Below are 14,524 nucleotides of genomic sequence, written 5' to 3' on the forward strand. Positions count from 1 at the left end.
GAGAGAGAGAGAGAGAGAGAGAGAGAGAGAGAGAGTGATGGAGAGCCAGATAGAGAGAGAGAGAGGGAGAGGGAGAGAGAGAGAGAGAGAGAGAGAGAGAGAGAGAGAGAGAGAGAGAGAGAGAGAGAGAGAGAGAGAGAGAGAGTGATGGAGAGCCAGATAGAGAGAGAGAGAGAGAGAGAGAGAGAGAGAGAGAGAGTGATGGAGAGCCAGATAGAGAGAGAGAGAGAGAGAGAGAGAGAGAGAGAGAGAGAGAGAGAGAGAGAGAGAGAGAGAGAGAGAGAGAGAGAGAGAGAGAGAGAAAGAAAATAACCATTATCCAAAGGCATGTTCGATCATGTCAGAAACTCTGTTTTCTCCAGCCAAATCCCTTGGTGCCTTGCTCAGAAAATATTCAGGCTTCGTAATAGAGATGTGAATGGCAGATAGGGAAGAGGTTACGGATTTATCCAAGACTGAAGGAGTGAGAGAAAAATTCTGACATTTATGAGAGAAAGAAGTCATGTATATGCATATGAAAGAAGTCATGCACGATTTGGCTTACCGCCCAGGAACACTAGTAACAACTCCAGGCTCTCTGTGTCTACAAGCCACAGCTCAGTAATGGACTGAATCTGTTAGTACTATCTTATGTTGCCCTCTACTGACCATAAGGCTGAAACAGTGCAACCCTCTGCAAATCTTTGGAGAGAATAATTCACTCTTGCCCAAGTAAAACCACCTCATATTTTTGTCAGTATTGGGTTGAACATGGCAGATTCTTTGTCACATGTCATATACACTGTTATAATGGAAAATCAACACAATTAATGTTTGGAAAGACACTGACATGAATAAAATATGTTGTTTGTGGATTGGCTACAGCAGAACCATCTAATAATGGATATTAATGTTTTATTTTTTTTAAGAAAAAATTTTTTTTTTCTTGCAGTCATTGACGACACCACAAGATGGCAGCAGAGTACTGCTTTAAAAGAGTAAGCCTTGCAGAAAAATTACATATTGTTCAATAATAACGACGCTTTTGTTTTTATTTTCTATTGTTATGATATAACTGTCTAATAATATATCCCTTTTAGAGCTGTGTGCATATTGACTGATGTAAAGTTTAAAAGTTTAACTGAGCCAAGACAATATGTGGTTTTCCACCATCGGGGCGAAAGGTTCCATTCAATTTTGGCACGGTTAGCTAATATGGTTGATGATGGTACCAGCCACGATAGCCAGTGTAGGCTATCCAGCAGCTCATATATCAACATACTGTTTAACTATGCCGGTGAAGTCGGGAAACTATTACCTATTACCCCAGATGGTCGGTAGGAGGCAGCATGACCTCTGGAAATATGTGGTGTCAATTTATATTTTTTCTATTTCATTTAGATAAAATTTTGTAACAATGTGTTTTGTTATAATCTGGTACAACAGCACAAAAAGATTTTATTTTAAAGCAAGAGTGGAAAACGATTAGCAAAAATCATGTCATGTCACTTTTTAAATAACCAAGACTTAAATAGTGGGATAGTTCACGATTTATGCCAAAAGAGTAACCCTTGAACTTGACGAACGTGGTTGCCTAGCCCTGTTTGTTTGAACCGCAAGAAGCTTAAAGCTTGTCACTCCTACATCATCAAGTGCTACTCTTTTGGTAAGTTTTAGGTTAGGGCTGACAAAAAGAGCACAGAAAATTTGAACCAAGTAATGTGACCCACGTACTCAACTATAATAACAGTTTTAGGTGGAACATTTTTTTTTTGGAGGATGTGCATTCTCAATGCACATTGCCTTTTTATGGGTTAAATTAATGTAATGTGTTTATTTATGTAGTTATTTTATTACTTTCTAATTCATGGGTCGTTATTAAAGTACTGACGATATATCTTCATTTAGGATCCAAATGGTTTGGCTGCAATAGCTCCTCCTAAACCATATGGTCCAAAAACTGATAGTATCATGGATTTGACCTTATAGTGTAAAAGGACTGTACTTTAGCTGCTATAAAACTATTTTTATATATTTAAATAAACAAACATAATACAACAAGAACTGATGAATTGATTTATTTCACTGCTAGAATTACATGTACCAATGAAGGCAAACATTCGATAAAACAATAAGTTAAAGTACACATGTCATTGAAAACATGAAAAAAGTATCTGGCAGCAAACAACCTTGTCACAAGTGACAAACCTGTGCACAAGCCACACCATATGTCCAGTTAGTCCCACTGAGAGACCATGATCCTTTCATTGGAGCAGTGCCTACATAAAGGGAAAACCCCCAAATGGTAAGAGTTCAGCTCCATGGTCTCCATGTGGACTGGGTTGGAAGAGGAAACGGTTCCTGTCTAAGAGCCAGGACAGGTGACTGAGGTGGGGTAAAATCTCTAGCCATGTGGGCCAGAATGGGCAGAGACACAATGACAGGTCTATGGAGTGAAAGTGGTGTTATGAGAGGAGACAATGGGTCAGAAGGAGGAGGTAGTTGAGAACAAGATGTGAAAGGATGTGCAGGCGAATTATTGGGAGAGGAGGAGGATACGCTGGTTAAAGTGGGAGATGATGGCGGGGAACTATATTGTGATGAAGAACTGGAGGGAGAAGTCGACTGACACAAAAGTTTAGAGTCATACACAGACGATTCAGGGTGTAAAACAAGTTCCTGGTGATAGTTCTGGGTTGATGGTGATAGAAGAAAGCCTGTCTGGACCACTGGTTGATTTCCTGCTTTGGAAGCATCAGTAAGGTTATCATCAAGATTGATTCCTACTTTCAGAAGAACCTGCTTCTGCTTCCAATAAAAGTCACTTGCATGGATGGGGCCTGCAGAAACAGATATAGGCCTATCAGACTGATTCGGAGTGGTCATAGAATCCATTTGATTAGACGTCACTGTAGAGAGAGAGAAGAGAATTAGACACCAATAAGCCCAAATATTTCTACAATAAGTAATAGCTATTAAAAGGTACACTAGATACCTTTGCCCCTCTATCGGTTTAAAAAACAAATCTGCATGCATTTTGCGGAAGAACATTGTTGTGCTTCGGTTCTGTGTGACTGTGCATATGAACATGGTTCTTTCTCATATCTTGAAGAGAGATTATCCTACTGCTCATAAAACATTCACTAAGTTCAACATAACACAGTGAATCAGTGTAAGGCAAAAACATGTTTGGAAGGATTGATAGTGTATTGACTCATTATTTAAATTGTAAATTTTGAACAAAAAAGTTACATAGTGCACCTTTAATACTAAATTCAGAGGGGTGAAGTAAAAGGTAAAAATAGTAAAAACTTAGCCTACCTTTTGTCTCAGTCTTTCTTGTGGTCTTCTTGATGTATTGAACTGCAAGGTCTAAAATCTCTGCTTTTTCCACTTTAGGATTCTGTAAACGCTGTACAGGGATGGAATAGAGGGAGAGGGTTTTGTCATGGTCATTTTAGGGTTTTGTCAAAGAAATAAATTGAAGGAATTGATCATAAACTGAGCTGAACCGAGGTAACGTTAGTCTAACGTTAACGTTACTCACCGAATCTGCGGTGTTCTTGAAAAGCAGATCTCTTAACGCGTCCAGATTATGGTTGATTCGATCTCTTCTCTTCTTCTCTATCACAGGTTTTAACTTCTTAAAAGTTAAATAAAAAATAAAATTGTTAGAATGTTTTCAATTTCCCAATGCTATCATTAAACAACTTTTAAGATTTGTGGAATCAAACAAAACTATGCATATTATATTATGAAAGAAATTGTTGCTTTTAAAGATCTTACTCTTTTGATGCCTTCTGTTTTCTCCATGTTGAGAGTTAAACAGTCTGCTGTTCACGCTAATTCGAGGTTGTGGGAAACAAACAAACTGCTGAAATCTACCAAACAGGAATTTCAAGCCTATGGAATGGCATTTGATTGGCGGAGAGGTGGTCGTGACGTAGGCCGCGTGAGCTTTCCACCCCATTCTTTCAATCTGACTTTTGCTAAACAATCAGTAGGCTAAATAGAGGTATGGCTACGTAAAACTGCATTCAATAGTATATCTAAATATAAAGGCCTAATAGTATATATAAAACAGTCATTGATATTCGAGTTTTATATTGACGCAGTATAACTATCCACATGTTGATGGCTTAATTTTTCTGGTAAGAAAAATAAGGTTTGCCATTTGATTGTCTGCTGCAATATGCAAATATCAGCAAATGGTTTTGAATAAGCAGCTGCACAATGCCTAAGGTAAAGTGCTAGAGGCTAACACATATGGACAAATGACATCTGTCCTGAGATTTTGTTGATTAAACTAAGCTACATAACAACATTTTTGTCAGTAGGCATACTAAAATTGAAATTACAAAATTATGCCAAAATGAAAACCTGCAGTGGTAAGAGCACCTTCACTTTTTTAAAACCGTTTTGAATTGAACTAGCCTACTGATAAAGACAATTGAGTTGAATCTTACAGAAATTAGCCTACATAAGTGTTGACAAATTGGCTGGAAACAAAGCAGGCATATCCTTATTGAAACATTTTAATCGTGTTTCGACATCTAAAAAATTCCGTTTAATGTGGATGTCAAATTGTTTTATTTAAGGAAATACTCAAAAATAAGAAAACGATGCATTTTGGAGTCGCGCGCCAAACCGAGTTTAGCTCGTGGCCATCAGTGAAAAGTACACGCGCATCCTGCTTTATGTTGAAGTGGGGGATGTGAGGAGGTGTGATTCCCGGGCTTTTAGAGCAAATCTGTTAAGTGTGTTGTATGGGAGTGTTTTGATAGAAGTGTGAGCGATTAGGCCAAACCATTATTGTCCCACGCTTAGCCCTACTTTGGATTGGTAGCCCTAATGGCGTGGTTGGTTTTGAAACTGTCTGAGATTTATGTAACGGCCCTAATGTCAGAGAATACAATGCATATTTAATTGTAATTTTACTTTTTGTTGTTTTGTTTGTCTGTCTATTTGTTTTTAGTTGTTTTTTAGCTTGGTAATCGGCACGTCCACAATAGTTACCCTATAGAATTTATTTCATAATACAGTCACTTCCAATTAGCTTTCATTCATCAGGCAGGAGAATTATTTGAGCACACACAAGAAGACCTCACACACATCAAAAGAACAGCAAAAACACCACTTTCAATTGAAGCCACATTCGAGCGCCTCAACCAAACCAAAGTCTTCCTTTGTTGCGCATCGGTGTATGGATGAATTGTGATACACGCCTAGTAAACCAACAGAAATGCGTTACTTCATTTTCATTGTGAGATTAAACGTATAAAATGATTGGATTTTGCAAGGCAATATGCCTATTCAACATTCATAAGGGTAGAAAAGCTATGTGAGGTAGAGTAGCCTAGTTTGTTTAGATTTAGTCTATCTACGTTCACACATTTATTGGTTCTTAAACACATTATTAAGTAGGCTACAAGCCATAGAAACAGTAAAATGTGCAGTGTTATATATACTTTTCCAAATGGCTACACTGTGCACTTTTTTGATTATCTATCTATAATCAAACTATTTGAAATTCCAACAGGTATAGTCGCCTTTTAGTGGTTCTTTTAAATATAACGCATATGAATGGCTCAACCCTTCTTTGAATATCTTTGGCAATACCTTAACTGAATAGCCATCGTTTAAACATCCCAGTGGGGGTCTAAATGGGTCATTATTGGCTCTTACTTCACAATCGACATTATAGGCATTGTCTCTTTCATCCAGTGCGCATGTGAATATTATTGAGGGGGCTTGCTGGGGGACGCACGCGATTGGTCCGTCTTCTTTTGTTATTCATTTATGAGGAGAGTAGGCGTAGTAGCCGGACTGTACCATAAATTATGTGAACTCCAAAATGATGCTCATAATCTCAGTTTAGACGGAATTTGGTGAATCGCCAGAATGAGCGAACAAGCTGTTGACATATCGGAACAAAAAGACTCGAGACGGGTAAAAACCTATTTTAATATAGCTTAGGCCTATTTTCAGACCTCTGAAAAGTAATTCTAATTCACATAGGGACTATGTCTTACATTCGGTATTGGGACATTCTGTGTTTTTCTTTTGTGTGTGGCAAAATACTGTAGATCGTTTGATATGGAGACTTGTTCATGTTACGGCTGCCAAGAATTATATTTTACCATAATATTCAAACTACTATGATTGTTGCAGGTCCCAAAACCTCTCATGGAGAAAAGGAGGAGAGATCGCATTAATCAAAGCCTAGAAACTTTGAGAATGTTATTATTCGAGAATACACACAATGAGGTAAGTTATTGTATTTTTTAAAGACTCTATTTATTGTATCCTGCCCTTATGTCTTTATCTGACCGTTTTGTCCAACTTTTAATAGAAGCTAAAAAACCCTAAAGTGGAAAAGGCTGAAATCCTGGAAAGTGTTGTGCACTTCCTAAGAGCTGAACAAGGATCAGGGAATGACCCTTTTCAAATCACTAGAGGAAAAAGGGCACGCACAGAGGATTATGATGAGGACCCGAGCTCACCTTGCAAACGTCAGAGCTACAGTGATGGAATGAGGACATGTCTCTTACGAGTCAGCCATTTTATTGCTAGCAAGAGCCATGAGTATGGGCAGGAAGTGGAAAAAACATGTGGAAACCTTCACAAATCACATGCAATGCTACTTTCTGCACCACCCCACCGAGAGACTCAGGTGCATCTCCATGAAGATCCATCACTGCCAGCACAGCAACATCTCACTCATGCCCAACTGAGCAGTTCTTGCACACCATCTGGCTGTGCAAAGCTTGCGCAAAGAACTGTCCTGCCTGCTCCCACCATGACTTCAAGTCCTAAGCAACCTGTTATGCTCTGTGACTCCATCTGGAGACCTTGGTAGAAGATCATGTCCTAAGTTCCTGCATAGCTCTCCAAAGACTGGAAAGGCCTAGAACGATTCATCTCTGATGATTCAGCAGAGTGGGAACAACTCTGGGACAATATGTGAATTGTGTAAATTTTCAGCATGTGTAAATATGTGGATTTTGTACAGTAGATGCCAAAGATTTATTTTGTTATAAAAAGGCATTGACAAATCTGTGCCTGTATAGTAGTTTGGTGATCTTACAGCCAAACAAAGAAGATACACACACTTGTTTTGAGATGTATATATTTCTTAGTTGAAACGTTGATGCCTTTTAATACTTTTATATCAACTGAAATTTATTTCAAAACTTTTATGAAATCATTTTTTGACTGAGGAATTGTACTTAATGAGGTGAATGTTTCAAGAGTTTTTGTTCTTTTGTGAACTTAGTGCCAAGAAACTTGTGGAAACTCTAGCACAAGTTAAAGTCGTTTTTATTTTTTTATTTTTTGGTAATTGTTGTAATTGCCATACATTTGTGACCTTCTATGAACCGTTGAAAATGTTAATTTCATTACTTTGAGTAGGTGAGAGATTCAGTTTTTTTTAATTAAAAAAACAATATAGCAAACTTTTTGTTTGCTGTTATTTTCTTGTCAACAGAATGAGAAGTATTTTACTTTGAACAAAGAATTAAACCTCTCTGAGGATATATTCTTATCTTTGATCTGCTCCCGTTCCTAATATTTGCAAGTCTTTAATTCATTTCCTTATTCAGCATTAAACAGCATTGTTCTTCAGTGTGAATGTTCAGCGTTCCAGTGTGATAGCAGTTGAAAACTTGATAACAGACCTGGCATTTGCAGATTTTCATTGGGCAATTATTTGGCCATCTCGATGATGTTGCACTTAAACTATAGGGTCTTTAATGGCTTTTGTCATATCACACGTTAAATGGTTTGATTTCAGATGTTTATGTTGTTGAAATTTGATAGTAGGCTGCTCTGTCTAATGAGTCACCCCGTAAAAAAATCTGTAGCAATTTAGACTTGATCGAAGATGGTAGATATATTATGACAACAAAAAGTTCAAGTTTTAGCCAATTGCCTCGCATGCGTATTTAAAAAAAAAAAGTTCAGAGATTGAAAAATTTACTTCAAGTAATTTTTGCTTATTTAGTTAATTCTAATTACAATAGACTATAAGAAATAAATAACCCCAACTGTAAGGGTCTAACATAAAACATACGCCCAGTATCCATTTAAACTACATTTGTTGTGTAATTTATGTTGTTATAAATTAATTTAAATAGGCCTACGTCACTTTGGAATACATTTTTTTCTGAATAAACGATGTTTTTATCCTATCAACAGTTGTTTGGGTGTAGTACTATTGTCAAAATGTTAAAATTAATATTTGCGCGCTAATATTTTTTAAACTTGGACTGCGTCATGAGATCAATTTTCGATAGGCTATGTTCACAGCCTATAAGCAACTTTGATATAGCAAAAGTTGAAGTACATCTACACTGTAAAAACTACATTTATAAGTAGCCTTGTAGTTTGTCATTTCAACTTAAATTACATTAAACCGACTAAAAAAAGACTTGATATAGGCTAATTTATAAAAAAAATTGAAAATTGCTTAACTTATTTTGAGGAGTAAAAGCAATGTAAAAACATATGTTGTCATAACTAATACCTCATCTCTATGTATCAAATCAAATGGAAACCCAACAAATATTTAGAGGCTAAATGTATCATTAAACAATACGACCTGTGGAAAGTAGATTTACCACTAGATAGAATGGCTTAGTTCTACTTAACGCTCATACTTTCCCTTAAATCAACCTTCATGCAGCTTTGTTTCGCTTTGTCGCTCCGGATAAGCTCTTAGATAAACGAGTTTGAGCTGAAATGAGATTAGACCTTTGAGAGATGCCATGCATCGACTGATGCCTGAACCGGTTATTACAGACAGATAAGTCTCCCAAATGCCATTCAACACAAAAGGTGTAAATAGATTATCCTGACCGGATGCTTGCTTTTGTCTGTTCTGATCAACAAAGAGCAATGCATGCAGCCAAATATATAAATAGCCTATATACAAAATGCAGATGTGAAGTAAAGTGTTTTCTATACATTTTTGATTATGATTATTAAATGTTCTGATGTATTCTTAGGTTCTATTGATACTACAGGATTGTTACTCGTTGTAATAATAGTCCAAAGACATTTAAACATAATACTTCAGTAATTATACTTCATACTTGAACATTATTTTTCACTTTACGTGAGTATATAGCTATAAATCTATTGAAACTAAATAGGCTTATTTAATATTTAATTATTCTCTTATTTAATTTTATCTTCCAGGGAATTTTTTAAGAAAATCCAGTAATTTAGACCTTCGAAGTACAATTTTATTAATTATTAATTCTATTTAAATACTTCAATATTTTCCTCTCTCTTGTTTTCATCAATTTCCCCTCAGCTCCATACATGTAGTTGTTTAACAACCATTAAACTATTTCCTAGAATTTACATAGCCAGGACTTTATAAAAAATAAAAATAAAAAAGTTGGCTGTTTAAATAGTTTGTGCATCTGTTTTGGCACTTACTGATTTCATCACAAGTCTAAAGAACTTCTACTTTTCAATTAGGCCTACAATTATTTAAATTAATAGGCGTAAATGTCGAAACTTAGGCTACTTTCAATTTAATATATGTTATTTGTATATCTCATTTGAAAATGAATACAACTTCTTACTTTTGGATGTGTCATATTATTGTTTTCTCATGAGGTGTGTATCAGACACGGGTTTTAGCATCTTGCTTTCATAAGCGCAAACTTCGCCAAACTTAGGGTACACCATAGCCTGAATTTTTCCACTATTTAGGCCTAACCCGCTCGTGGTGGCGTGTTAAAAATCTACCTCACTCTTATGAGACGTGTCTCTAAATGTGGTCAATCAAATGCTCTATTCAAATAAACAAGTTGTTGGCCTATGTGGTTACTTTTTGCGGGTCGGGTCTGGCTGTCGACATACTGTCAGCTGTTGCCAAATTACGCACAAGCGCGAGGTGCTAACATTTTACACCTCATGGGAACGAACAACCAACGTTTATAGCAACGCCACCAACCCACTTCGCTAGTTCAATATGTGGTCTTTCAGGCCATTTGTCAAAAACTGTAAATCGTCAAAAGCCGACGCGTGCCCTGACCTGGTTTTAAAAACAAAGAAAGCACACGCAGCCTGGAGCGTGTTCGGGTGACGATAGAGGCGCGCACGCATTTTTGGCGTAAAAGTGAAATACTGTCACTCTTACTTCAAACAACAGTTCAAGTGAAAATCAGTGTATAACTGCTTTCAATGGTCTATAATTATCGCACAATTAGATTACTGTTTCGTATATTTACATTTTGGAGGCTTGTGTATGGCATTTAAAAATCTAAAATATATCAGAATTGCAACGTGAATCTACTCAAAAACTTTTGCATAATTTACCAACTTTTGCATAATTTACCCTACTCAGCCCAGAAAAGTCTACTTCAAAAGGGCGAACAATACCTCAACGTCTGTCTGTTTAATTAGCTTTGCATATTATTGCTTCAATAAATAGCTAATCCCTTTAGAAGCTTTTCGCCAGAGTTTAGGATTTGGACTTAATGCGGGTGTGTTGGCAACCTGCTTTTAAAGCGTACAGGTCCCTTACAAGTAGCGCCGTTCTTTTAATGCCTTTTATTCATTTGAGTTAATCCCCGGCGGGTGGGAAATGAAGGGGGACAGGTCCCCCTCTACGGGATATTAATTGGAGGTAAGCATCCACAATGCGGACGTCTGTGCTTCAGTGCTTTTCCATTGCGCGTCTGATGGCCTGTTGCGCTGGGGCGGATACACACCCTGTTGACCGAGCGCTTCAATGACATTACCCTGAGCAACATCTGGCCGTATGCACCACTCGCCTGCCCCTTTAATTAGAAAACGAGTCGCCTCACTGCTCAACTCTCAACGCCTGGTGATGCTCAGCCACTGTGAGGTATTACCTGACCAAGGTCTTGTGCTTTTAGGAATGTGGAAGTTTTTATGCATACAAAGCCATGTGGGACCCAGGAATAGACTTCTGTCCACTGTAGTGGTGGACATTATATTTCAGTGAATTTCTTACACACCACAACTCACAGTTTTAAGATGTCCTGTAAAGAGCCCATTCAGGGCTTTTCAGAGATACCAAATGTTTGGAGGTTTCACCATGACAACAACTTCTTCTGCTTGGTCTTTAAAATTACTGACATTCATTTAGTGATAAAATTTAGCACTCTTATGTAAATATGATAATTTGTAATTATGATTTAAATGTACACATTTTAAAATTGTTTGTCATAAATCAACATCTGAGGAAAATGTTATGGGGTTTCTAATAAAAATATTACTTTCTGTTACAAAATGCATTGATTTCATACATGTCCTCTGTAGAGGACACCAGGACTTAAAGCATGTTTATCACAACAAGTGAAAGAATTAATTCCTATGAAATAGGAAATAAAGAAATATTCCTATGAAATATTTAATATTACTATGAAAATGTTGCCAACTATTATTCGAAGAACACATAAATGCAAATTAGATACCATATATAGCCATTTGAGGCACATATTGCATAAGTAAAACGGTATATCCATATTCATATCCATAGTCAACAATCATATTTATACCAAGTTTGGCTAAAAAAAGATTCCTGAAACATTCAAATTGATCGGTGAATAGAAGAAAAAAAATCCCAATGTTTTTGCCAATACATGTCATTTCATGTGTTTTTATTTTTTTAGTCCTGGTGTCCACTACAGAGAAAAAAAAAGTGTTTTTTATGCTCTAAACAATATATCACAATGACATGAAAAAATACTATTTTCAAAAAACTTTTTTTTCTGTGTCTCAGGAGGATTTTACTTTCTATATATAGGCTATACATTTATAAGTTTTAATAAATAATAATAGTTAAATAATTATTTAAAAAATAAATTAAATAATTAAAAAAATAAATAATTTTCCATAATGATTTAATGTAGCAGCACCTCTCTACAAGAATTTTTTGACGAATGAGCGGTGGTTCTTTTCTATTCTTTCTATTTTTCCACCATTCATTTTCTAAAAGAACTACAAATAGCCTACTATTCATGTTTCATTCAAGCTGAAAATTCTAAATACAAATCCAGCACTTTTGATTACTGATAACAGAGCCCAAAAAGACATCAAGGCTTGAATAAATAAAGCAAGATGAGCTTTTAGCAGACTCAGAAGTATCTGGAAGTCTTAACAACTAAGTCTTAAGCTTTACAACAGCAATGTTAAATCAGTGCTTCTGTATGGCTCTGAATGTTGGAGAATAGTGAAAGTAGGTATGAGCAAGGTAGATGTCTTCGATAACAGTTGCTTTAGGAAGATCTGCAACATCTGCTGGCCCAACACTATCTCTAATATCAACATATACAAAAAGACAAGATCTAAGAGCATAATCAGGAGATCAAGATACAGCGATTAAGATGGCTCGGACATTAGGATGTCCCAGGAAAGGATACCTAAAGTGACATTGCGTTGGACACCACCTTCATGCACCAGCGCAAACGCGGCAGGCCAAGAACAACATGGTGACGGTGGCGACTGAGCTGGAAATGGGGCTGGAATTTTTATTTTTATTGACTGTTTGACAAAAAAAAAACTGTTTTCCGCATCATTTTACAGTTACAACCCAGGAACAATTTCTACTCAACTTTATTTTTTGTTACATTTTCACTCAACTTGGTTAAACTGTACATCCAGGAGACGTTAAATTGTGTTTATTTACATGTAATATTGCCATTTTCCCCAAAAGCATCAAAACTCATTTCTTGTGTGAACACTTAACTGCATCCTGCTGGGATAAAAAAACATTATTCTATGCTTTCACTATTTCTTAATCCCTCCCTGTTCAAGCTTGTACTATTCCGAACAATGCTTGAAACTTCGTATTGTTAGCACTTTTCATTCTTTACCTCCTTAAAATGAATCACTTGTTGTATTCCACATTTCTAAAACGTAATTTTGTTTTTTAATGTGTTGTTGAACATGTATTTGTGTTTAATGTATAAAATGTCATAAAGATCATGTATTTGAGTAGTGCTTTTTACTTTATCATAAATTTGTAGTATGAATTATCGAGTTTGTAGTGCTGTCTTTAGTTTGTGCACTCTTGTTTTTCTTGTTTTCATTCTTGAATATAATGTGAATTGAAAGCTTAATCAAAAGCTAAACAAATGATTTCTTCTATTCAGTTCAGCCCCGCATCACCCCAACCCCAAAATGTCCAACTTTTAAAACGGTCAATGGACAGCAGACTGATCAAATCTCATATCACCAGAGCAAATTATCTCAAAGTTGTTCACTGTTTGTAATAAAAACAATGATGTAAAAAAAAAAGAGTCTGAACCTAGATAAACAAAATTTATTGATAGCCTAATAGCATCAAACAAAACAAAAAACTACAGAATCATGTTAATAGACATGTGAACAAGCATGGGTTATTAGTAGGTACATTCAGTCTCTGAGTTTCACTGGATAATACTAGTGTCCCAACTGAGTTATAATCCATTTAGGCCTTCCCAACAGCTTGACCCTGAGCCCGCTGGTACTCCTGCTGTAAGCTGGACAGAACTTCCCGATGCTGATCCGACTTCTTCTCCATCTCCTTCAGTAAAGTTTCATAGCGCTGACTGAGATGAAGAGGAGATCAGTTAGTGGTTGGCCTATGTGAACTACTCACTCATTGACAACAGAATCAAATGCAATATGAGTGGTCACTATTCATACATACATTTCACCATTGATGTATTCCAATCTCTTGCCCACTGTTGCTTTGGCTTCATCTAGATCTTGTTTGACCAGAACTGGTCCAATTAGTTTGTAAACTGTATTTTGGCAATCCAAAAAGGCAAGCTCCTACAGAGGGATGACATATGTGGTAAACCATGACAAACATAAATAAATTAACATGCAAATGTAGGAGATATTTGTATTGTAATTGTATTCTTACCTCCTTAACAATATTATTTTCAGTCAACTGTGCCTCCAGTTTCTGTCGTGCTGACATACTTTTACTGACATCTGCGAAAATAGAGTTAATAGTCTCTATATTCACAATAAAGAAATGAGAGAAAGGACATTTTTGTGTGTGCAAAAATGGAATAAACCCATTTAAAATGTGCACTACTTGAATCTAACACGAAACACTTTTATATAAACACACACACACACACACACACTAAATGAAAAACGCTTCTTTACTGAGTAAGCAGATCACTGACAGCTCTGAACAGGTGCTGAACAGTTGCATACAGACAGTTCTCAGTGCGTGGTAAAAAAAAAAAAATCGAATATATACAATTTTATGAAAATAGATGTTAATATGCACATGCAGAGTGTTGAAAGGATGCTAACATGGATAGCTAGCGTTGTGATGTATAACGTTACCTTTTTGCAGTAGTTGATATTTCTCCAACTCAGACTGTAATTTCTTCTGAATCACTTCAGCCATCACACCAGTTATTCTGATTTCGGATCACTTTTTATCTGGATATCTAAAAAGAAAAATATATATCTTACAACAAAAGCAGTCAGCAGCACAAGGATCATGCAGTCCGTCTGGGGCGCAGAGGAAATGACGCAATGTTCTTCATGTTTT

At 36.3% G+C, this 14,524-nt stretch overlaps 3 protein-coding genes across 3 annotated transcripts; 1 reads left to right on the forward strand and 2 right to left on the reverse strand.

Moving 5' to 3' along the window:
* Nucleotides 1–2,042: 2,042 nt before the first annotated feature.
* her11 (hairy-related 11) lies at nt 2,043–3,914 on the reverse strand. The gene is made up of 4 exons (XM_077236098.1): nt 3,766–3,914; nt 3,527–3,622; nt 3,301–3,391; nt 2,043–2,888 (listed from the first exon to the last, which is right to left on the reverse strand). The coding sequence occupies exons 1-4, from the start codon at nt 3,790–3,792 to the stop codon at nt 2,293–2,295; spliced, it is 810 nt and encodes a 269-aa protein (XP_077092213.1). The 5' UTR covers nt 3,793–3,914; the 3' UTR covers nt 2,043–2,292.
* Nucleotides 3,915–5,820: 1,906 nt separating this feature from the next.
* her5 (hairy-related 5) lies at nt 5,821–7,434 on the forward strand. The gene is made up of 3 exons (XM_077236099.1): nt 5,821–5,928; nt 6,151–6,246; nt 6,332–7,434. The coding sequence occupies exons 1-3, from the start codon at nt 5,881–5,883 to the stop codon at nt 6,836–6,838; spliced, it is 651 nt and encodes a 216-aa protein (XP_077092214.1). The 5' UTR covers nt 5,821–5,880; the 3' UTR covers nt 6,839–7,434.
* Nucleotides 7,435–13,274: 5,840 nt separating this feature from the next.
* Nucleotides 13,275–14,496, reverse strand: pfdn6 (prefoldin subunit 6). The gene is made up of 4 exons (XM_077235601.1): nt 14,314–14,496; nt 13,877–13,947; nt 13,658–13,782; nt 13,275–13,556 (listed from the first exon to the last, which is right to left on the reverse strand). The coding sequence occupies exons 1-4, from the start codon at nt 14,375–14,377 to the stop codon at nt 13,436–13,438; spliced, it is 381 nt and encodes a 126-aa protein (XP_077091716.1). The 5' UTR covers nt 14,378–14,496; the 3' UTR covers nt 13,275–13,435.
* Between the last annotated feature and the right edge of the window lie 28 nt (nt 14,497–14,524).

Source organism: Siphateles boraxobius, unplaced genomic scaffold (assembly GCF_051911475.1).
Source record: "Siphateles boraxobius isolate OS27281-9 unplaced genomic scaffold, OSU_SipBor_1 2, whole genome shotgun sequence".
Lineage (NCBI taxonomy): Eukaryota > Metazoa > Chordata > Actinopteri > Cypriniformes > Leuciscidae > Siphateles > Siphateles boraxobius.